This window comes from Eumetopias jubatus, unplaced genomic scaffold, assembly GCF_037043125.1.
Source record: "Eumetopias jubatus isolate StellerSeaLion01/CBP00866 unplaced genomic scaffold, mEumJub1_p1.0 scaffold_8, whole genome shotgun sequence".
Lineage (NCBI taxonomy): Eukaryota > Metazoa > Chordata > Mammalia > Carnivora > Otariidae > Eumetopias > Eumetopias jubatus.
Window position 1 is genome coordinate 60,910,944 of NW_028274814.1, and position 23,185 is coordinate 60,934,128.

A 23,185-nucleotide genomic window follows, 5' to 3' on the forward strand; every position below is an offset into this window, starting at 1 on the left:
GTGAAAACATAGACTGAGTTTCACTATCTGAAATATTTCATCATTTTAAAACATAGAAAATATATTTGGACTTTGAGAAATTGCACTGTATATTTCTTTTCTTCCTAAATTCACTGATTCAGTTGACTTTATAGCAGAAATCCTCTTCCTTCTCTTTAGTATCCCACTAGGTCAAATTTCATCCCAGAATTACTGGTATAACCTCATCGACTTCTGCTGAACCATTCGAACTTATTTGCTTGAAGATAGGAAATAAAAAAAAAAAATTTGATGTTTTTAAGCTATCTGCTTAAACAATCTGTTTAATACTCATTCTTCAATCTGTTTCATTCTCATTCTTTTATGTTAATGGTTAAAGCTCAAAGTCTGTCTCATCTTATTTAAAAAAAAACTATCCATTCTTTGTTGCCTTTTTTTTATTAAGATGAGAGTATTTTTTAAAACTTACAGATCCACAATAGATAAAAATGAAAATCACAGCCCTTGGCAAGATTTAAAACATTAGAAGAAGAAGGCATCATGCTGTAAGTATGATTTGGAAGGGTAGGGAAATATGCCTACAATAGAAATACGGCTTTTTGCAAGTTTCAATTTATCTCAGCCTGCAGTTGCAATTATGCTGTTCAAAGGTAAATAAATAAATAAATAAATAAAATTCCAGAAAATCAGCCAAGTTAACTGAAAACAAGATGAGCTCTGTGTTCTGGAAAAGAAAAAAAAAATCTCTTGTAAATAAACAGAATTGTTTTTACTCTGCTCACCCTTACTTATCTTTGGACAATTTCCCCTGTCTGGCAAGTAATGGTAACCCCCCACATGCCTCTTGGCATTTATGTCTCACTGTTTTAAAATAGCTTTTAAAATAAATTACAGCTAAGGAGTCAAGGAAAAACTTCCTCCATAATAACCTATTTTTCAAGCTAGCAAATCATTAGTGTGGGAAAGCATTTCCACTTGCAACTTGTCATCAAACCTTCTGTACTTGGTTGATTTTTTTTCTTTAATAAAACAAAAATTACTGAGCTTCGAAAATACATCTTTCCAACTGCAAACATATTTAGGACAGGGCAAGCTGTTTGAAATTATACCAACAGTTTGTAAATGTCATGCCCAATGTGCCAGCCAGCATGTGGCAGTTGGGTCTTGTCTACTTCAGGGTTTTGTAGAATTATTTATAGCACATTTCCTTTATTTCCAAAGCCTTTTCCAGAGAAACTATGCTAGTCCTCTCCTAGATAATATGTGCGTTTCTAAACATTTGTCCTATTAATACTGTTTGACCACAGTGTGCTCAAAGTCTTTTCATGTCCCTTGGAGATCATTTTAACACATGGGTCAAAAGTTCCATCCAAGAATCTCTGCCAGATAACCAACTCATCCAACATTCATCTTGAGTATGTTATAAATGTCATTTCAATACCAAATGGTTTAACATGCTTGCCCGTGTCACATGGATCAGAAACTCCACTGAAAACAACTACATTTGCCTGAGTGTTTTGACTTTAAAATAAGCATGTATGTGAATTGGGGAGGACAGGGGGCAGGAAGGAGGGAGAAAAAAGGCAGCCAAACTAATAATGTGATGTTAGCAAACATTTATATGTCAGTAAAATTCTTTAATTTCTCTGACTACCATGGTTACACTGGAATAAATAGAGGAAAGGAATCACCGCCAGTTGGAAACAACACACTTAGATTGGAAAAGTTCAGGACGGGCAAAACAGTAGCACATGAAGTATAAACCAGGTGAGTTGGTAGGAGACACCTGGTAAAGAGCGTGAGATTAGTACTAGAATACTTCCACGAGGATAACTCCCCAAACTGTTTTCTCTCTGCCCTTCCTATAAACAATACTTATTTAGTGGGGTTGCCAAGACAGTCCTTCTGGAAGAGCTATTTCCACTCAAGTCAGGATTTAAAGATTAGATAACACTGGGTGGAACCACAGAATATTATTTCAACATGAAGCCGGGCTTATTTCGATTACTTTCTGTTTCATGCTTATAAAGTTGTTCGTGTCAAAGGCACCCACCCACTTGTGTGCCAGGTCCAGGATGCTCTGCCTTGTCACTCCTGGAAGAATGATGCCATCTAGCGGAGGAGTTGCCAGCTCTTCTTCTGTCAATTAGAAATTGGAATATTTTCAAACTTTAACTACATTAGCCATGCCTTATATTAACAGCTATTTTTAAAAACTGTTTCTCGCAACTTTGCTAGTAATAAACATGAAGATGATGTTACTGTTCCGCATTATCTAACTTCCCAAATCAATTCACACTTCAGGTAACTCTTTATTAAAAAAAGGAGGAGGAGGAGGAAGAAGAAAAAGGAAATAAAGCCATTCATCGAATTATCCTCAATTTATCTTTACCTAGTAAAAACCGAGATGATGTTCCACTAACAAACAGTAAGAGGAACATTCTGAAGTCAAAATTTACCTCCGTGGATTAACACTGGTTAGTAATTAGAATCATGTAGATAGACCGGATGCAGGAACACTGGTCATTACCAAAACATCTAAGAATCCTGTGGAGGAACCCAGCCTCAGGAAGTATGTTTGCCTATTCAGGTTGGTCACTGCTTCTACACCACCCTTTGTAGATATACCTATCTATAGTGATTTCCAAACCTGGAGGAGTATCCACATCAAATATGGGGATACTGACTTCACCCTCTGCAATTCAAATGTTAACGGACTCAGGGTAGGCTCAAGCATGTACGTGGCTAACAAAGAAAAAAGAAAGAAAAAAAGAAATCTGAAGAATCAAAACAAAATTCCATGGGTGATTTATGGAGAGCCAAGGCTGAGACACTGGTCTACATGCATTATCATGTAGATGCAATGAATTATCACATGCATTCCTAACCAACACAAGGGCCAGTATGATGATCTGTCTACAAGAGTCAGCGTGATCCAACAACCACATAAGCTCTCCTTACAGGAAAAGTCTCTAGTACTCAACATCCCCTTCTCCTCCCCACATCTGGCATCCAGGAGTCTAAATCTAGGGAGAAATTTAAGCCTTAAATCATCACTTTATAAAGATGTTGAACCTTGTAACAGACGTGTTGCTTATCATGTGTTTGTAGAGCAATAAACAAGGTATGCTTGAAAGGATCACCAGGTAGCAAGAACTGTAGAAATCACGCTGGTATCTTTAAGCTCCCCCAAGCCATTTTAAGCAGCTAAAAAGGACTTGAGAAATCACCTCATGCAATCCTTACTTTTCAGGAAAAAAAAAGAGGCTCTCTAAACATAAATGACTTGCAAGACTGGTAACACTAGGGGAGAGTCAGATCAGAACTTATGTGTCCCAACACTGGGGCCACTGTCCTTTCTTTTAGTATCCTGTGGTCAGGGCTCCCCTACTCCACTGTGGTTCCACCAGATGTCCCCAACAGCCAAGCTGTCTGGAAGACCAAAACTCTATATTCATGCCTGTGTCCCCCAAACTTGGTGTTGTGCCTGGCCCAGTGTGGTACGTAATAAGTGTTTCTGAATTTAAAAATAAATAAATAAATGAATGAATAATGCTTTTTGCTAGGAGACAGCAGCATGATTTTTTTTTTTTTTTTTGAAGTTTGTTTCTAAAAATCATCGGCTGAAAACCACTTTCTGGAAAGGAGAAAATTTGTTCTTGGCAATGTTCTTAGGGCTACTCTTTGTCGTGTTTAGAAGTGTTGATCTCAAAATAAACCTGTGTTTTGCAATAGCTAGCTAGCTGGACACATAAATGTAGGGATCTATGTGTGTGTATGTGTGCAGAGACAAACATACTTCCAGTGCCTCCAAACTGGACCTTTCCTAAAGCCTGCTGAGCTCTAAGACTACATAAAATTAAATAAAAACAGAGGCCTCGCATGTGCAAGTGCAGTTTTGTGAAATATACTTAACACCCAAAACCGTAACCACTAGCCTAAGGTCAAGGCACAGAACATCTGTTTCTCTGGTTGCCAGACAGAGATGATGACATGACAACATTTGGGTGAGAAATATTCATTTTCCTCTGCAACCACAAACATGCTTACAAGAGCCAGAACTAGCTCCAGATTGCCCAACATGAGGAAAACAGAGCCTACAAATACAACTTGTTTTTGACAAAGAAATCATTTGTAGGAGATGAAGAATTTAGAAGCAGTAACGGCAGAAGTCATCTGTGACATCCCAAAGTCACTTTCTTAAAAAAACCAGGAATGTGGGTTTGTATAAGTGCCCACCGTCAGCACAATTATTATTTATTCAACAATATATTGAGTGCCTACCATGTACAGTTGGCTTATCTCTGCATTATGCATATAGCAGTGAGCAAACCTGATATAACTCCTGTCTACTTTCTAATAGGTTGAGGCAAACAATTATTATGTTAAATAGTATGTTAGACTATGGAGAAAAAAAAGAAAGAAAAGAGGGAAGGCAAAGGGAAATGCTAGAAGTGATAGGAGAGGGAGTCTGCAATTTATTAAGATGTTTGAGGAAAGCCTTACTGAGAAATGGATATGTGGGCAAAGACTTGAAAGCAAGGAGCAAGGCATGCACACATCTGAGAGAAGACTGCTCCAAACAAAGTCTATAAATGCCTGATGTCTGAGAAGGCTCATGGGGCCCGAGCCCAGACTGAGCAACATCAACATTCATTGCCATGATCATTCTCCCAAACTAACTCTAAACTCAGCCACACAACTGGGTCTTATTCTCAGAGTAGTTCCGGAGTCCAGTGCAAGGTAAAATGGTTTGTTCCAGCTGTGACTAGGAAGCATGTATGATAAATTACTCAGCACCACAGTATAGCAGAGAATCAGTGCTGTGAGATCTTACTCCCAGGGTCACTGTTACTAGGATCAAAACCACACGAGTTACAGGCCAAGTGCCACAGACAGCTATGGTGCACGGCACCGTGCTGTGAAAACAGATTATTTACTTTATATACCTTTCTGGAGCAGCCATTCCTTTCTGGAACTCTACCTTACTGTAGAGTTCCCTCAATGTCTTTTGCTTTTAGCCCAAAGGTTATTCCTGACATTCTATTGACTTCTCTCATGGTACAGTCCAAACATTTATTGCACTTCCTTTCCCTTTACTTAAAATTTCATTTGCTCTGTTAGGTGAACATGCACAAGTTGAAAAAGCATTAAAACTAAAGCTATCTCAGGCAACCATAATCTGAATAGTAACTCTTAGAGGGCACGTATTGAATGGAGCACTGGGTGTTATGCACAAACAATGACTCATGGAACACTACGTCAAAAATTAATGATGTAATGTATGGTGATTAACATAATAAAATAAAATTTAAAAAAAGAAAAAATAAATAAAATTAAAAAACCCAAAAAACAAAACAAAACAAAGATCAGATATATTTTGTAAGAGTCAAAAGACAAATTCACTCGTGTCTATTCTGACCTTTAAAAGTCATGGTAGAAATGGTTCATGATTGTTCTTTGGATAAGGGGTAATTTTTCAGCAGGCAAGTTTCTCCTGTTTCTGGTTAAATCGTGTAGCTCTGATTCAGACTGTACTTATAATCCTGACATCTCCCATCCATAAATAATGATGATACCACTTCTGTATGACGTAATTGTTTTTGTTTAGGGTTGTGTGGTTTTTTGGGGGGGGATCGAGGTTGGGGGTAGGAGTGGGCAGGTGGAAAGAAGGAGTTGAATCAATATATTATCTCCTACTAAATACAGAGTGCAACACTGGCTGTCATCTTTCAAGCATAGCTTTCAATATACGTCATATGCAATGACTCAAATTTAGCAATCACAAATATTCCAGTATAAATTTTGTTTCTAAACTGTGTCAAGTACAAACAACAGGAATGAAAGAATCAGCATGATCTGCACCTGGCTTTTCAAATGCCAAGGATTACCAACGGTCAACCCAAGGACAAGGTGTACTCACCACACCTGTTTATTCTACATCTGACTGGAATATAAGGCTCATCTTATTAGTCTCTGCAACTAATGCTCAAATTAGTGCATAGCTCTGAAGTCAGCCACATCTGAATCACCATTTTCCTCTATTAGTAGCCAAAAAAACAAAAGAGCAATAAGTTACTGTAGCTATTTTAAAATAAAAATTTCACTTAAAATTTTAATTGAAATGAATACTCAGACCTTATAAGCATTTGGAAACTTATATTTCTAGTCTCTAGACTCAGTACTGTGAAATGAACAGCCTAAGAACATAAACAAGCCTAAAAAGATGTTTTTAAACTTTTATGACTATTAAAATTCTAATGGAAATAAATGCATATATCTGTATTGTTCCCCATTATTGGTCATTTCATCCAATACCATAGACATTGTCAACACTTTGCTAAACCTCTATGGTCTCTGCCAACTAATTGAGAAATAGAAAAGAAAGATAATGAGCATTCAGGATATTTAAGGCAATGAAGAAAAACAGATTTTTATAGTAGACACATATTAACAGGTTTGAATGAACCAGGATCTAAGTACAATCCCAAAATGGACCAATCTGCCCTTAAAAGGAGTGTGTTTTAATCAAATTGAGCTCCAGTGTAAATCTGGAAGATTTCTGATGTATTATCAAAATATGTAGAAAGGGCAACAGCTGTTATACAACTTTTAGCAAGAGAATACAGTAAATTTCATATCAGTAGAATAAGTAGACTATGCTTATCACTGCAGCATTTTATACATGCAGCATATGGTGAATGACCACTGAATTGATCTGAGACCTATCTCTAAATGAAAGGGATTTTGGACAGGAAAATGGGTGAGAAGATGGCAGAGGGGATAAGGCAACAAATCTTCAAATCACAGAGTCTTAAATTCCTTAAGCTGACATCTCAGTAATAAGCACATCTTGAGCCCAAACCCCAAAACAAAACCTTTACAAATTCTGTGAATTTAAACTCATTTCTACTTTAACAACAAAAGCACAGTAGTTCTTAGCCTTTGGGCTCATGCTACTTATTCCTTATTCTAAGGTCCTCGTTCTTTTTTCTCTAGCCCTATTGAAAATGATTGACAAATTGCAAAGAGCTGAAATCTGAGTGAATTACCTCCATCTTCATTTATCCAGTAAAGAAAAAGATTCATAGTTCCAACTTCGGTTATCTGATTATCCTCTCCATAGAGCCACAGAACCTGCTGACAGCCATGGTCTGCTGCTTCGCATTGGGCAAAAAGTGATGAGCCGTAATTCCTTTTAAGAAAGAGGAAACATATTGACTATGAATATACTACCCCTCCTCTGCCACCTTCCATACTAAAATCCTCAGGTCTTTAATTTGTATGTGGATGTAGTCAATGCACCATGCACATGTGTGTGTGTGTGTGTCTGTGTGTGTGTATGTACACTAGTTAACTGCATAACATTAAAGGAAACTCATTAGACAAACTAAATGATCTAACTGCACTCATGTGAGAGAGAGAGAGAGAACACAGCAAAATTGTGGAATCCTAAATTGAAAAGTAGAGATAATGAGTACAAAGATGAGTAGCTAAGTTAATGATAACAGTTAAAATTTCTTAGGTATTTTTTCACTTTCCAAGCAATCGTCCAAGAATTATTTCATTTAAACTTACACCAATACTCTAAGCCAAACATGTATCAAATTACATGAAGTAGCAGAGCACCAAGCTGTGCTCTCTTAGCTGAGACCTTTCAATATATCCAAGAGACAGCAAATGCCCAATGTCTAAATTCTCCAAAAGGTGGGACAAAATGTTAAAAATCCTGATTTTAACCAAAAGTATTCCAAAAGCCCATTTTTCTCAACCTGCACTATTCATCCTAGATTATTCAAAATTAAGGGAAGATAGTACATCTTCCTAGAATAACAGTTTAGTTTAATATTTTAAATTTGTCATCTTTTATTAAACTTGAATGAGAAAATTATAGCATATATTACAAAATATGGATGAATGTTTTAGATAAAACATAAGAATCCTCAAATAAATATGTTTGCTAGCCTCCCTAAGCCCCTGGTTGTATAATTCACTTTCCCCGGTTTTCACAGGACATTAGCAAACACGTTTGAGAAGCACTACCAAATGAAAATCGAGGGCTTGGAAAGAAACCCCAAACCCGCCCTTGATTATGATGCCCCCAAACAAACATGCAGAAACAATCAAACATACGACAATAACTACAACAAAGCATTAATGTCAGCTTCCACAAAATACGCACCTAGGCCTTTTAAAGGTCAAGATTTTACATCTGGTCAAGATCAGAATGTCTAATTAAAAATATCAGTTAAGCACTAGAGCCACATTCACTCACCGTGGCTGTCTGCCATTTTCTTTTGCACAGCTTCCCGGTCCCACTATATTCTCTTTGGCCCTTCCTTTGGAGCCAAGTCATTCTGCTTGGGTTGACAGTCATTATACCTTGCCCTACACAACTGAAATAAAGGGTGGGCATGTAACCTAAGCTGCTCATATAAGCCCTTCTTTGAATGATTCACTCATTCATTTTAATGTAGGGAACCTGAAAGATGTTATTTTACCCTCTGGGGGTAGTGGCAGCCTGTTTGCTATGACATAAGCCTGAGGTCTATTGTGTTCATGATCACCACCCTTCACAGGAGAAAGCATCTGGAGGAGGAGAGCCCTAGGCTAATGCACAGGCAGAAGCTACCCCAAGAGATGGAGGGAGGAGGGAAGCAGAAAGGGAAGGGCAAGAGAGAGAGAAACAGATTGGGGAGAAGGATAGCGCATGAGCAGGACATACACAAGGGCAAAAGAAACTTAGCAACAATGATTTGAGCCCCTAGAGGGCCCATCGCTACCTTCCTACTTACATGAACCACTCAATTCATTTTCTGCTTAAGATGGTTTGAGTTGGTTTCTTTTTTTAAATATCTTTTTAATTGTTAAGTAATCTCTACACCCAGTGTGGGGTTGAACCCACAAGCCCAAGATCAAGAGTCACACGTTCCACTGACTGAGTGAACCAGGCACCCCTTGAGTTGGTTTTCTGACTTGCAACTCAAAGAATATTGACTAATAACTAAAACATTCTAGAAAAACTATGGGAAAGAGGCATTATATTATATGGCTATAGCAACATGGGTCTTGAGTTTATTCACATCAAGGTAACGTAAGATTCATTAAAAGACCTTCAAAACGGAGCACCTAGTTGGCCCAGTCAGTTGAGTGTCCGACTCTTGATTTCGGCTCAGGTCGTGATCTCAGGGTCGTGGGATCGAGCCCCACGTCAGGCTCCAAACTCAGTGCAGAGTCTGCTTGGATTCTCTCTCCCTCTGCCTCTCCCCCCTGCTCGTGCGCACTCTCTCTCGCTAAAATAAATAAATCTTAAAAAAAAGACCTTCAAAATGCAGATAATAAAATCTAAATTATCAGACAATCTAGAGAGGATACAATTCTTTATATAGGAGGCTTTTGTTTGATGACCATAAAAAGTTGGACCGCCCAGATTAAGAATTAATGTTAAATAAGCAATAATGGAGTTAAAATTATGAATACTTTTAATAATGAGGATAAATGAGACTTCAGGGGAAAGTCCAATAGAAAGAGCATGGGTTTGGGGCCAGCAGACCGAAGTACAGCTCTTGAGCTTCTACTATTTGGCTATGTGTGCACTTAAATAAGTCAGTTCATATTTTTGCCTTAACGAATTCATCTGGCAAATACAAATACTTGCTTTATACACTACATAGGGCTATTTGGAAAAAATGAAACAATAACAATAAAAGCTAAGAAACAGTGTATGTGAGCCTCTTATATCCTAATAAAATTAAGTTTTTTTAAAAAATAATAACTATTCTAGGGCACCTGGGTGGCTCAGTTGGTTAAGAGACTGCCTTCTGCTTTTTTTTTTTTTTTTTTAACATATAATGTATTGTTTGAAGCGGGGGGAATTGGAGGGGGAGACGAACCATGAGAGACTATGGACTCTGAGAAACAAACTGAGGGTTCTAGAGGGGAAGGGGTTGGGGGGGTGGGTTAGCCTGGTGATGGGTATTAAAGAGGGCACGTATTGAATGGAGCACTGGGTGTTATATGCAAACAATGAATCATGGAACACTACATCCAAAACTAATGATGTAATGTATGGTGATTAACATAACATAATAAAATTAAATTTAAAAAGAGACTGCCCTCTGCTCAGGTCATGATCCTGGAGTCCCAGGATCAAGTCCCACATGGGGCTCCCAGCTCAGCAGGGAGTCTGCTTCTCCCTCTGACCCTACCCCCCATGCTCTCATTCTTTCTCAAATAAATAAATAAATAAATCCTTAAAAAATAACTATTCAATTTCAATTGACTTTTGCCTAGTTCATAGACATAGCCATTGAGATTTTACCAGATGTGAAAATAAATGATTTCTCTCATAAAATGCTCTTTATTAAAAAGAAAATTTTCACAGCATGAATAACTAGCCTTTCCAAGAAGTTTCTAAAAACACACACATACACACTTTTGAGAATGTTAGCTGAATTAAAACCATGATTCCTTAGCATCATGAAGCTATTTGGGCAAGAAAGAATTAAAGACCTCAACCGTTTCAATACATTGAAAGAAAAAGGGTTTTTATTTGTTTGGTGCTTATCTGATTGATTGATTACTACATTCTATAGATGGTGTTTTTCCCTCAATGAGTTTTTCCTCAAAATTCTCCCCCAGGCGTAAACTGTATTATTAACATCCCCAGGGTCATTAATATTTTGATAATATATTGGGGTTCCCTCCCAAGTGCCACCAATATTCAGAAAAGAAACACATGTCCTTGGGAGAAAGAGAAAAATGAAAAATTTTGACAACTGTCTACACAGAAAAATTTTAATTGTACATGGAATAAAAATCTGGGAGAAGATATATTAAATACATCTGTCCAAAAGAGTAAATTCTACTGTGTGAAGTCCAACTGATTGCTCCTAAGGCAGGGTGTCCAGGAGATGAAATGAGAAAGCAAGCAAGCCTCACAGTATCAACTGTTGTCTCCTGAGAGGATACTCAGTACTTGCCAGGCAGGGTACTGAGTACTTAAGTCCATTATTTCACTGAATCATCTTAAAACAACACTAGACTTTATTCTACTTTGGAGGACTTAGAGAAAGAGGGTACTAAATTATGTAAGATCACATAGATATAAGTGTAGGACTCTCAGATGTCTCTGACTGCCAAGCCCATGCTGTTAACTGCTAGGTTATAGCACCACATGTATTGGCAGCTTTCTATAGGCCAACCACACGGTCCTAGGCACTTTATATTATCCTGCTCATCCTCATAGGTGAGCTGGGTATTACTGCCCTAACTTCATAAATGAAGAAACTGAGGCTTAAAGCAGTTAAGTAACATCCCAGGACAGTAAGGTTTTTAAGCGAGGTCTATCTGACTTCAAAGCTTGTATTCCAAGTACACAATGAGAGTAAAAATTAATTAATTAATTAAGATAGAGTGGGGGCAGGGCCAATTCTTTCCATATTAATAATGAAACTAACAAATTGGGAATAAAGATGTTAAGATGATGAAAGACCTTCTTCTAACTCAGTGCTTCTCAACTTTGGCTTCACATTAAAAAATTCCGATGCTCATAGAACTACCCTATGACCCAGCAACTGCACTACTAGGTATTTATCCAAAGGATACAAAAATAGTGATTCGAAGGGGCACATGAACCCTAATGTTTATAGCCGCAATGGCCACAATAGCCAAAATATGGAAAGACCCCAGATGTCCACTGGCTGATGAATGGATAAAGAAGATGTGGTATATAAATACAATGGAATATTACACAGCCATTAAAAAGAATGAAATCTTGCCATTTGCAACGATGTGGAGGGTATTATGCTAAATGAAATAAGTTAGGTAGAAAAGACAAATATCGTAAGATTTCACTCTTATGTGGAATTTAAGAAACAAAACTGATGAACACAGGGGAAGGGAAGAAAAAATAAAATAAGATAAAAACAGAGAGGGAGGCAAACCATAAGAGACTCAACTATAGAGAACAAATTGTTGCTGGAGCGGAGGTGGGTGGGGAGATGTGGTAATTGGGTGATGGACGTTAAGGAGGGCACTTGACAAAGTGAGCACTGGGTGTTATACACAATTGATGAAGCACTAAATTCTACCCCTGAAACCAATAATACACTCTATGTTAACTAACTTGAATTTAAATAAAAATTTTTTTAAAATTCTGATGCTTAGGCTCTCGCCGTGGAACCCAGAGAAGAGGAGTAGTTGGTAAAGCTGATTTCAATTTGTAACCACAGGTGAGACCCACTGTGCTAGAACTCTCCTTCAGCTGTGTGCCATTGTATTACTTTTCTCACTTATGCATATTTAGATATAACAGAATAATATTCTCTCTGATGGCTTTCAAAAAAGTGGAATAATCTGAGAATAAAAAAGAAAATCCTTCTCTCTCTTCCTCAGATTTACTGAGAAAGCAGTTAAATCTCCTTGAGCTGAGGAGAATCAATAGCTATTTAATAAATGCCAGTTGACTATAAAGGTCCTAAAAAACTTGGAAGGTAATCATTGAATTAATTGCTTTAGAGAAGAAGCAATAATAAAATCTAAGGGGGCTGCCAAATGTCTTTGCCAACTAAATAGGTTGATACTAAATGAAGAATCTTGTGTTTCCCTTGCACTTCTTTGGCTAAAATCCACCCTTCGGGTTACAGCCTTCCCAATTGTCATTTCTGCTTTTATTTATAAGATCCTATATTCTCTTCTCTAAGAGACTTCACACCAACTTCCATTGATCATGGTCCACCTGAGCCTAATGAGTCAAAGTATTAATTTTTTTATAATAGACTTTATTGTTTTAAAGCAGTTTTAGGTTTACAGAAGTAAGCAAAAAGAGTTCCCCTATGCCCTATCTCCCGCTTCAGTTTCCCCTATGAACCTCTCACGTTAGTGTTCACTTGTCATGACTGATGAGCCAACACTGACACGCTACTATTAACTGAAGTCCATAGTAACATTAGGGTTCACTCTTTGTGTTGTACAGAAAAGAACGGTTTTTAATTGGCCTCTAGTGACCATGTATTCCGTTGATACTGCATTATATCATCTTTATAATAAGTAACAACCTATCCCCAACACTAAAACTAAAGATTTCCCTCCAATTTCTCAATGTCCTCATGTGATCTTTACCCTGGGCATGTAGCGGGGAGTTGGAACGTAAGATTGAGAGGAAAAACTAGCTTATTATGACCTCTTCATCAAGACTGATTTACTGGAACGTGAACTCTAGGGGAAGTTCTAACAAAGTGATACATATGGTGTCAGGAGTGCATATGCTCTGGAAGAAGTCTGAACAGGTGAAAAAGATATCAAGAGAATGCACAAGAGTAGTCATTTCAACCTGACGAGCACAGCACATAGTCAGGAGGGAGTGCTCCACGCCAAAAGGGAAAGAAAGGGACTTCTTGGTTTAATGGACTTCATTAGGATTTCTCTAGCTACTGAGAGAATGCGGCTGCTACAAATGCAGTGAGGACAGGACCCAGAATGTTCTAACCTTTTTTTGGCAGGGGGGAGGGGGTAGAAAAGAAAAAGAAAATACAGAAGGACTCCAGAGGGTTCAAAGCCAGCTGTCAGCGTCTCTCCTACACCCTAGAGGCATGTCCCCCGATACTCCCAGGGCTCCCTGAATCTGCACGTGTTCCCCAAGCCCAGAAGCTGCCACCGCGTCACCTCCCAGTAAGCTGCCTGCATATGTGATACATATCAGTGCTTGAGGTACACGAAGGAAGAGCCCCCTGGTTAATGTGGCTATTCCTGCTCACCCATAGGGGCATTCTCCTATCATGGCCAAGTCCACCGCTGAAATTGTCTAACACTTTTCAAATGCTCTTTTATTTCCAGCCAGCTACATATGGCCAATGAGACCAGCCTGACAGAGCCAAAGCAGGGCTGTCCCTCAGCCAGCTGGCAGCAGGTATGCCTACAATCTGTGGCAATGAAGACAGCGCTTGAGTGAAGCGGGCACCTTCCCCAGGCAGGACTCCTTGGAGCCAACAGAGAGCCTCGGCCCCAGCAGCAGATGCTCTTTAAGGCCCCCTGTCTGCCTGCAGCCAGAGCACCAGGCTCCAGAGGCTGTGAATTCAAAGCACTAATGTTATTCCTGCTTTAGTTACTTATTTCAGTTCTTGCCTCTCCATCACATTCGATGGTTCTCCCTTCAAAGGGTCACAGGTTATCCTTTGAACTAGCACAATTTTTTTTAAAGATTTTATTAGAGAGAGAGAGAGAGAGAGAGACACAGCACGAGCGGGGGGAGGGGCAGAGGCAGAGGGAGAAGCAGACTCCGCCTGCTGAACAGGGAGCCTGATGCAGTGCTAGATCCCAGGACCCTGAGATCATGACCCAAGCCGACGGCAGATGCTTAACTGACTGAGCCACCCAGGTGCACCTGAACTAGCACAATTTAACACTGAAGAGTAAACACAAAACAAAAAAAGGGCATTTCAACTTGAATATTAACATATGTACTTGGACTGATTTGAGATGGCCATAACTCAATGGTTGTGAGGGACTCTTTCCTTTAGACAGAAACTAATATTACTTACCCTCCCATCTTGCAGTCCCCAGTCCCACCTTTCCAGGCTCTCACGTACTTTGGATTGGCCCACAGGGACACTGGCTTAAAGGTTCCACTTGAAAAATAAGGTCCCACTGGGCTCAAGATTACAAAGAGCAGGGCTTTGGTAGGCTTCTTGACTCCAAGAGAAGGCTGCAATAGAGTAAAAGTACATACAACTGTTAATTTAAATGTAGACACCAGTCTTCAAGTCTAGAATAGATCTGTAACTATCTCCCAGAGGCGCTGTCTAAAGCACAGGAGCTGTTCCTTCTCAAGCTGAGTTACACAAAGCCAGATGGTCTTTTAAGAAGAAAACACAAAGAAAGGAGTGCTGAGGATTCATCTTGCTTTGCCTTCTGAGTTATGATTTTAGGGGAAAAGCAAATTTGTCACAATTTTTTGTGAGGAGGGCGAGGGGAGAAATATATTTTTGACAACCACCTATATAACACCTTGCATTGATTGGGAATTGAAAAAGGGAAGAACCCAGACATGATCTTCATCTTTGGAGAGGAAATGAAATATTTGCTTTTCTAACTTCCCCTTCTGTGTTCACAGATTACTAACCACTTCAAGACATGCCAGGGCCTCCCGCAGGTGGCGAGTATAGGTGAGTGTGCCATTACTATACCTCCTGGTCACAGACAGCAGACAGCAAGAGCGGAGCGTTACTAGAGGCAAAGATACCAGATGAGATCAATATTCTCCCAAAAAGCCAGAGGATGAAGGACGCAGGAATTTGTGTCATGAATGACAACGACGGAACATGGTCTTTCCCCACAAACACTGTGAAATCATAAGCTAACCATGCAAAACTATGTTGTCTCCAGCACAAAACAGCTATAAGTAATTACTCAGTTGTTTACTAAGGAGGAAAACTGAAAGACTGAAAGCTTTGAGGGTTGTGTATTATAAAAGCAAAAAAGGTCACTGTGCTATTCTATGCGATTCAAGACCATCAGGAATAAGAAAACAAGTCCAGAACTATTACAATGACAGTCTCAGGATATAAAGTGCTTATGTCCAGTCTTCAGCAGAGTCCTGTCTGACTAGATGGTGGTAAGAGTCTGTCATGGTAAGAATAAGAAGAGACTCAACTCCAGCTGATTGTGTGGCTTTTGTTTTGTTTGATGAACTGGCTAAAGTGGGTCTGAGGATTTTTTTTTTTTTCTGAAGTTCATTCTATCTCCCTTCTACTACCCATTGGCCCAAGGCCCTCACTCACTACCTATGCCCAGATCATCAAAAATCAGGTAGGTAAAATATTCATGGGCATAAAAAATGTATTTGTATATGTGCACATTGATGCCATCTGAAAGGCACGCAACCCTCAGAAAATGGGAAGATGATTCCATTTGCATTCCATGTGAACATGAGACCAAGAAAGGCCTGGATGGCCACAGTCAGCAAGAAACAACAGGTTCTGGTTTTTTACTTGTTTGGATTTGTTCTTAGTTGGGGCTAAACAGGACTCCCCTACCAGTAAAGAGTGAAAAGCCTTAAAGATTCATTTGCCTTTTTTTTTTTTTTTTAATTTCATTGTTTGGGAGAAAAACCTTCAGAATAATAATACATACCTGTCTTTCTTCCCAGCTTTGATAAAAATTGACTAACTTACCTCTACACTTTTATGAACCCTATTAGTTAAGTAAACACAATGATTCTTATCAGAGGAGCTCTGAAGTTTAATACTTAAAAGAAAATGTTTCTGGACCCTCATATTGAGTAATAAAGAGAAGCTTCCCAACATAACTTAGAAATGCAATCTGCAGCACAAAGCCTCAGTGATTTATCTAGCTTCTAAGTTTCTGAATAAAATAGCTTATTTGTGGACAAACTGATAAGCATTTTATTAGATACCACACAAATGTCTGGACTTTTTTCACTCTAAACTCATGTATTTTTCACAACCTGCATTTTACCAAAAGCAATTTAACATCATCATGGAAATTTTGTTGTGGGATACATTTCATCTTACTCATTTCCTTCCCCTGACTTTAATTGACAGGTCAACTTGCATTTACTCCACTAGATGGTGGTGTAGAGAGCACAGATGGAAAAACGGAATAATCTTATGCATTAAATCTCTTTCTGGAAAAAAAAAAATCAATAAACCTTTAAGTAACACTTATTCTTAGCAAGCAGATAAATTATAGATGAGAAGTTTTCGATGCTGAGAGATAACATGTTTATGTGTACTAAGCTTTTATTTTCTGAAATTTAAGCAAAGCCAACTCATGTTTTTTTTACAAGCATTTCAAGTACTAGTGTCGATCACAGTTTGGCCACCTTCATCCTTAAATAATTACTTATATTGATCATCTTCTCATGAAAAGAACTCTGTGACTTTACTACAAATGGTCATACTGCTGCAAGATTGAAAATAAATAAAAGGTAACTGGGAGGAGCTTGGGGACTGGGTCTGTTTCTAGCCTCAGGAACCATTATCTGTTTTGTCTTAATTCTCCCTTCTATCCTGGAAAGCAATTTAAATTCTGTGCTACTGCTACAATTAAGAGCAACTTCTTCTATAATATGAATTAAATGCTAGGAAACATACTTCTATGATGACCTAGTCAGGCTTCTGTTCAAATAAAGCAAAAGCCACATAAAGAGAAAATATGAACACCTGATAAATTGTGTAAATGTTTCAATAAGTCTCATTTCCTTATGAACATTTTTTTATTCTTTTTTCTAGTTTCCTGGATTATTTCAATATATAAGGAATTGAAGAGGGCTTTAAAAAAATAAAAGTCATGGGAAATGAGGAATATAAAATCTCACAGATGCAAATTATATAACTTCTCAAGGGACCATACTGACTTAAGTCAAAATTCTGATGTGTACAAAAAAGATACTCATCATACTACCTCACAAATACATATATAAAGGTATTAAGTACCTGTATATTTTGCACAAAATAACAAGATACTTGGGTGTGATGAAAAATAAAGTGATGTGTTCCAGTGAAAATCACCACTTGTGAGTTAGAAAATTAGTGTATAAAGGCAGAATTTCAGAGCTTATATGAATGATGGCAGGAAGTGTCCCAGGAGCTGAGAAAAGGTACTAGTTAGTCCTTGTTGTGGTGTGGGAGGTAGAGAAGCACAGCAGAAAATAATTCTGTTTAAGCAGGACAAATACGGGACAGAAGAAATAAGATAAGTGGGAACAACAGGAACATTTTTTCAAAAAGAGTGGCATGACTTTTTTTTTTTTTAACTCCAAGAAGAGCCTAATTTGTTTTAGAGGGGAAAACAGTAAATATTGGACTGAGGGGTGCTATAAAGATATGGAGAGGACCACGGGTCCACGCAAGGCCTTGAGTGTGTGAGTTACAAAACGGAGGGCTAACAAATTTATGCAGTTTTTGTAGGAAAAACTAGTTGATTTGGTGAATGATTTAAAAATCCTCAATAATTATACAGTTTTTGTTTTCTAAGACATTTCACAGTTAATGCCTCATCTAATCCAACAAGCCAGGAAGTTAAGGGTTATAACTCCTGTCTTTATGTTGAAGAAACTGAGGCTCCAAACAAATGATTTGCCCAAGGTCTCAGTTATTATGCTCTAGATCTTTTACTCTTAATCCAGACTTCTTTTTATAATATCAAAGTTTAAAACGATAAGTGAAGTACACAAGATTTCTTGCTCTGGAAAGAGTTCAAGACAGGGCGTCACTTCCTGCTACCTCAGCCTTCAGCACGGCCCTCACACTCTATGCATCTCATGCTCAAACCTCCTCACTTTCTTGCCTCTACATGTCTTCCTGAACTACTCGCCCTACCTGGAACACTCTCCCCCTCCCCTGTTATGGACTGAAACATGTCTACCCCCAATTTGAAGCCCCAGCTCCCAGTGTGACTACATTTGGAGCTAAGGCTTTTAAGGAGGTCATTATGGTCCAATGCGGTTGAGAAGGGGTGAGGCCCTAAATCCAACAGGGCTGGTATCCTTCTAAGAAGTGGAAGAGACATTAGAGCATGAGCTCTGCACTCCCTCTCCAACCCACTCCCTCCACACACACAGAAGGCTCTGTGAGGACACAGCGAGGTGGATGTCTATGGGGAGACCTTACCAGAAACTAACCCTGCTGGCACTTTGTTCTTGAACTTCCAGATCATCTCCAGAACTGTGAGAAAATTAAATTCTAGTGTTTAAGACATTCAATCTGGTATTCTGTTATGGCAGCCAGAGCCGACTAAGACATCCCCTCTCTTTCCTAAGTAATACAAACCCTTCAATCTCAATTCCAATGTCATTTCAGAAAATGAGCCCCCTTCACAAAGTTAGGTACTTGTGTTACATGCTACTACAGCACCCTGCACTTCTGTGCATTTAGATAAAATGTCCATTGCACCTGCTTACAAATAGCTCTTTAATTCTCTACCTCTAGCTAATCTGCACACTCGGTGAAGGGCAAGGCCATCTTCATCCCCTACAGAGCATTGTGCCTTGTTATACCAGGTTTACTATATATCTGTTGAATGACTCTTCATCTTATAAGAAGTTGTTTATAGAAAGGAGCTCTGAAAACAACCTAGATGATTTGTTTGCCATATCTGAACTACTGACGCTAGTCCTCCTATGTTGCATTGACACCAAAGAGAAAATGTTCCTTTGTCCCCTGCCTTAATTCCTTTAGTGCTGACCTCTAAACTAACAGAATTCATATGTAGACATTCAAAGAATACTATGAGGGAAGCTAAAGTCCAGAAGTTTCTGAGGCTTGCTATAAAATGGGTAGGGGAATCTCAGGCCTGTTCAAAGAGAGAGATAGTATATATTTAACACTTGAAAAAAGAAGGCTAGCATTCTTTTTCAGTTTTTAAATAAGAATAAACTTAAAATTTAGAAAGCACATAGTTAAAAGAAAACTTAAGATAAGGGAAAAAGAACACCTACCCGTCAAAGGTTACAGAAATGCAGTGATAGTGACTGCTTATAGCATCAGTGTAAGAGTTAAATTAGATAAACTGTGGAAAGCACCCAGAACCTCCTCTTTTTCAAGTATCCAACAAACAGCAATTATTTTTGTTTTTAAAAATACTCATTTATAACAGTAATTGTGGTATAGAAATTCAGTATGTACCAATATGCAAAGCATGAAGGTGACATTAAGATGACTGTAGATGGGACCATGGAACTACATTCAACACTCAATGTTGAAATTGTGGAGAATGAGCACTTGGGGAAAACACAGGGTTATTATACCAACATCCCGGGAAATACAGCTTAGTATATCTGAAATCAACCCTACATTGAAATTTTAGCATGGATTGTTAAACAACTGTTCAAGAAAACTTGATAGGGAAGTACCCAGGAAGAGCCAGAATGAGTCATTCTTAGAAAAACCATGCTTCATTTCCCTTTCTGAAATGACTAGATCAGGGGTCAGCAAACTTCAGCCTGCTTCCTGTTTTTTAAAGTCTTATTGGAATACAGGCACTCATGCATATATGCGTTGCCTATTGAGGTTTTTGTGCCACAAAGGCAGAGATGAGTAGCTGCCTGACTTCACAGGAAAAGTTTGCTGACCCCTTCTCTAGAGGACAGGAAAATGCTACAGGAGCATTTTCCTTGTATCAAGAATGGCCTTAAAACCAGGATCTCTTCACTGACCTAGCCTCAGCGCTCAGACTTTGACTTTGTGATTCCATCAAGTTTGTTTCAATTGACTGGGCCAAGCGCACAATGGGCCTGGAACAGAGAGACACCTTAGGCCAGCACAGGGGGCTGACAACTGCAATGAAGTTGCTCCCCAAATAGGCCAGTCCCAAGCCAGCCAACCAAGTGAGATCCTGAATGGGCTGGAGCAAGGGAAAGGATGCTACACTCAAGGGAGCCCCAAGAACTGACTATTGGATTTGGCAACATGGAGGTCCTTGGTGATCTTGACAAGCATATTTCAGTGGGAGTTGGGGTGGAGGGGGTCAAAAGTCTGAATGTTGTGGATTCAAGAAAGAAGGAGGGGAAAGGAGGTTGTGATGGCGACTATGTACAAATCTTGTGGGGCGTTCTGCATCACAGTGGAGCAGAGAAACAGATGCACTTTACTTCTGTCCCCGTCATCTAGTCACACAGCGCTGCTTGCCTGTACCATCACCCTTAGAAGTTGAACCAAGACAGAAGAAAAGCTTGGGAAATCTTTTCAATATTTTAACAATCCATTTTCCTTTTCCTCTGGATCATTCCATCAGCTTAGATATATGTCGTAGTGTCTCCCATCTAAAACAAACACACTCCCTTTATCACATGTCCCACTCCAGGACAACCATATCTCACCGAGGACTTTCATGTTGTCAAATCCAATAGTCAGTTCCTGGGCCCCACCTCTCTGGTCCTGTGGGCAGGATTTGCCACAACTGATCACTGCTTCCATGTCCCTCACTGGCTTCTGGTATACCAAGCCCTCTTGTTTTTTCTTTCTACCTTACAAGCTGCTACTTCTCAGACTTCTTAGTTAGTTGATTCCTTTTTATCTCCCTTTCTTCTAAATGTTGGCCTGCCCCAGGGCTTAGTCCTCACCTTCTTTTCATCAGTATCTAGATTTCTTAATAACTTCACTTAGACCCTTGACTCTAAAGCTGTTATATGTTAAACACTAGAATGTATTACTTAAATTCCAAACTCTCCCCCCAAATTCCAGACTTATAGATCTGCCCACTTACTTGATAACTTGAGCTTAAGTTATCATGCTCAAAACTGAACTCTAGATTCTAACCATCATTGCTCCAACAAAATACACAAGAAAAACCTCTTCCCTCACTCTTCCCCATCCCAACAAATGGTCACTACCCAGTTGCTCTGGCCCAAAGGAAAACTTGACCTTTCTTTCATATTCACATCCAATCTGTCAGAAAATTTTGTGAGTTGCAATAAATATCCTTGAATATATGTCTTGATATGAACTAGGGGATAGGCTTACAACATAAATTCCTTGAAGGAAGCCTGCACTTTTAAGTTTCCCAAATTTAACTGTCTCATTTTATTCAATTTACTAATAATAGTTCTTATGTTTGCTCTATCAACATGACGGTTGATGAACAGGACCCTGGTTGCATAAATTACGCTACCATATTTCATTGATTCTAAGATGTCCATTTTTCCTCACATTTAATGTGTCTGCAATCCAGACTCAGCATTTTACAACTGCTATTGACGAAGTAGCACTCATGGAAAAGCTGGCATGGGAAATACCATACATGTTGAGTTTGCCATTTAAAATGTCTTTAGAAAGATACAGTATGATCTGGCACTGAAAAGAAAAATTACTGAATAGAAAGTGCAAAAACAGGAGCTGGACATATATTTGATGTTGGTCAAACAAATATTTGTAGTAAGTAACATGGAACAAGTGCAATTGAGTATTTTCCTGCAAGGCAACAGCCAGTCTTCTCATGGGACCTCTGGTAGGAAGAAATCCACATGAAGATAAAGCTGTGTTAGTTTTTGTTATTAAGCTACATGCAAAAATAAAAATGCCTATCACAAGCCAAGCGGTACAAATGACGGCAGGAAGAATTGCAGATGTCCCCTGGAAACACACATTACAAAATAAATAAATAAAACGATGGTATGATTAATTCATGAATCAGCCAGGATTGTCAGGAAAATACTGCATCATAGTTTAGCAATGTTTTTCCATTTCAATGATTAAAATAATGGGTGACTTATAATTTATGGCATCCTGTATTCAATTAAGTGATATATATGTACGATGGAATACCTTCCAGCTAAGAAAATGGGTAAAATAGAGGTAGATCCATATGTACTGATGCAGAAGAATCTCTAAGACAAATTGTAAATGCAAAAACAGTAATACAAACAAAATTGTTCATAGGATGCCTGCCATTTATGTAAAAAAGAGACTGAGAGACAAAAACACAAATCTATATATATATAGAGAGAGAGAGAGAAAGAGAGAGAGAGAGAAAGTACAGCTGGGGAGCCAAAAATAGCCTTCTTCTATGGAAACTTAACATATCAACAGCCGGCACTGTAAATCAGGAAAGAAAGGACAGACCACTCAGTAAACAGTAATGGAATAATGTGGTATCCATATGGAGAAAAATAAAATTGAGTCCTTCATACAAAGTTCACTTCCAAATGGATTTCATTTAAATGGAAAAGCAAAACTCTAAAACATAAGTATGACCTTGGAGTAAGGAAGGATTTCTTTAGAACACATAAAAGCCACAAAATACATAGAAAAAAAAAGTATAATTACATGAAAAATACTTCTTTTTTAAAAAGATTTATTTATTTATTTTAGAAAGCGGGGAAGGGGCAGAGAAAGAGACAACCTCAAACAGACTCCGTGCTGAGCACAGAACACAATGTGGGGCTTGACCCTACGACCCTGACATCATGACCTGAGCCGAAACCAAGAGCCGGATGCTTAACCAACTGAGCCACCCAGGTGCCCCAATACTGCTGTTTTCTAAAAATATACCAGTAAGAGAGTGAAAAAGCAAGACTAGACACAAAATCAAGCCACAGGCTAGAACACTCTTTGCAATACATTTATCTGACAAAGGATGTGTCACAGAATGGAAAATTAGTACTTGTGAAATATATCCCTGACAAAGGGTTTATACCTAGAATATATAAAGACTCTTAAAAAATTAAAAAGACAAATCAATTTTTTTA

The 23,185-nt window shown here is 38.6% G+C and overlaps 1 protein-coding gene across 3 annotated transcripts in view; it reads right to left on the bottom strand.

Annotated features, from left to right (window-relative positions):
• The window catches only part of BCAT1 (branched chain amino acid transaminase 1), a 106,731-nt gene that overhangs the window by 16,920 nt on the left and 66,626 nt on the right, over positions 1–23,185 (bottom strand). For 2 of the 3 annotated variants that reach the window (XM_028113287.2, XM_028113285.2), the window contains exons 6-8: positions 14,520–14,683; positions 7,032–7,174; positions 2,033–2,118 (exon numbers count right to left, since the gene is read on the bottom strand). In XM_028113287.2, coding sequence (XP_027969088.1) covers positions 2,033–2,118; positions 7,032–7,174; positions 14,520–14,683 — 393 coding nt within the window. The remainder of the gene's footprint in view (positions 1–2,032; positions 2,119–7,031; positions 7,175–14,519; positions 14,684–23,185) is intronic. The other variant, XM_088025984.1, reaches the window with a different exon arrangement.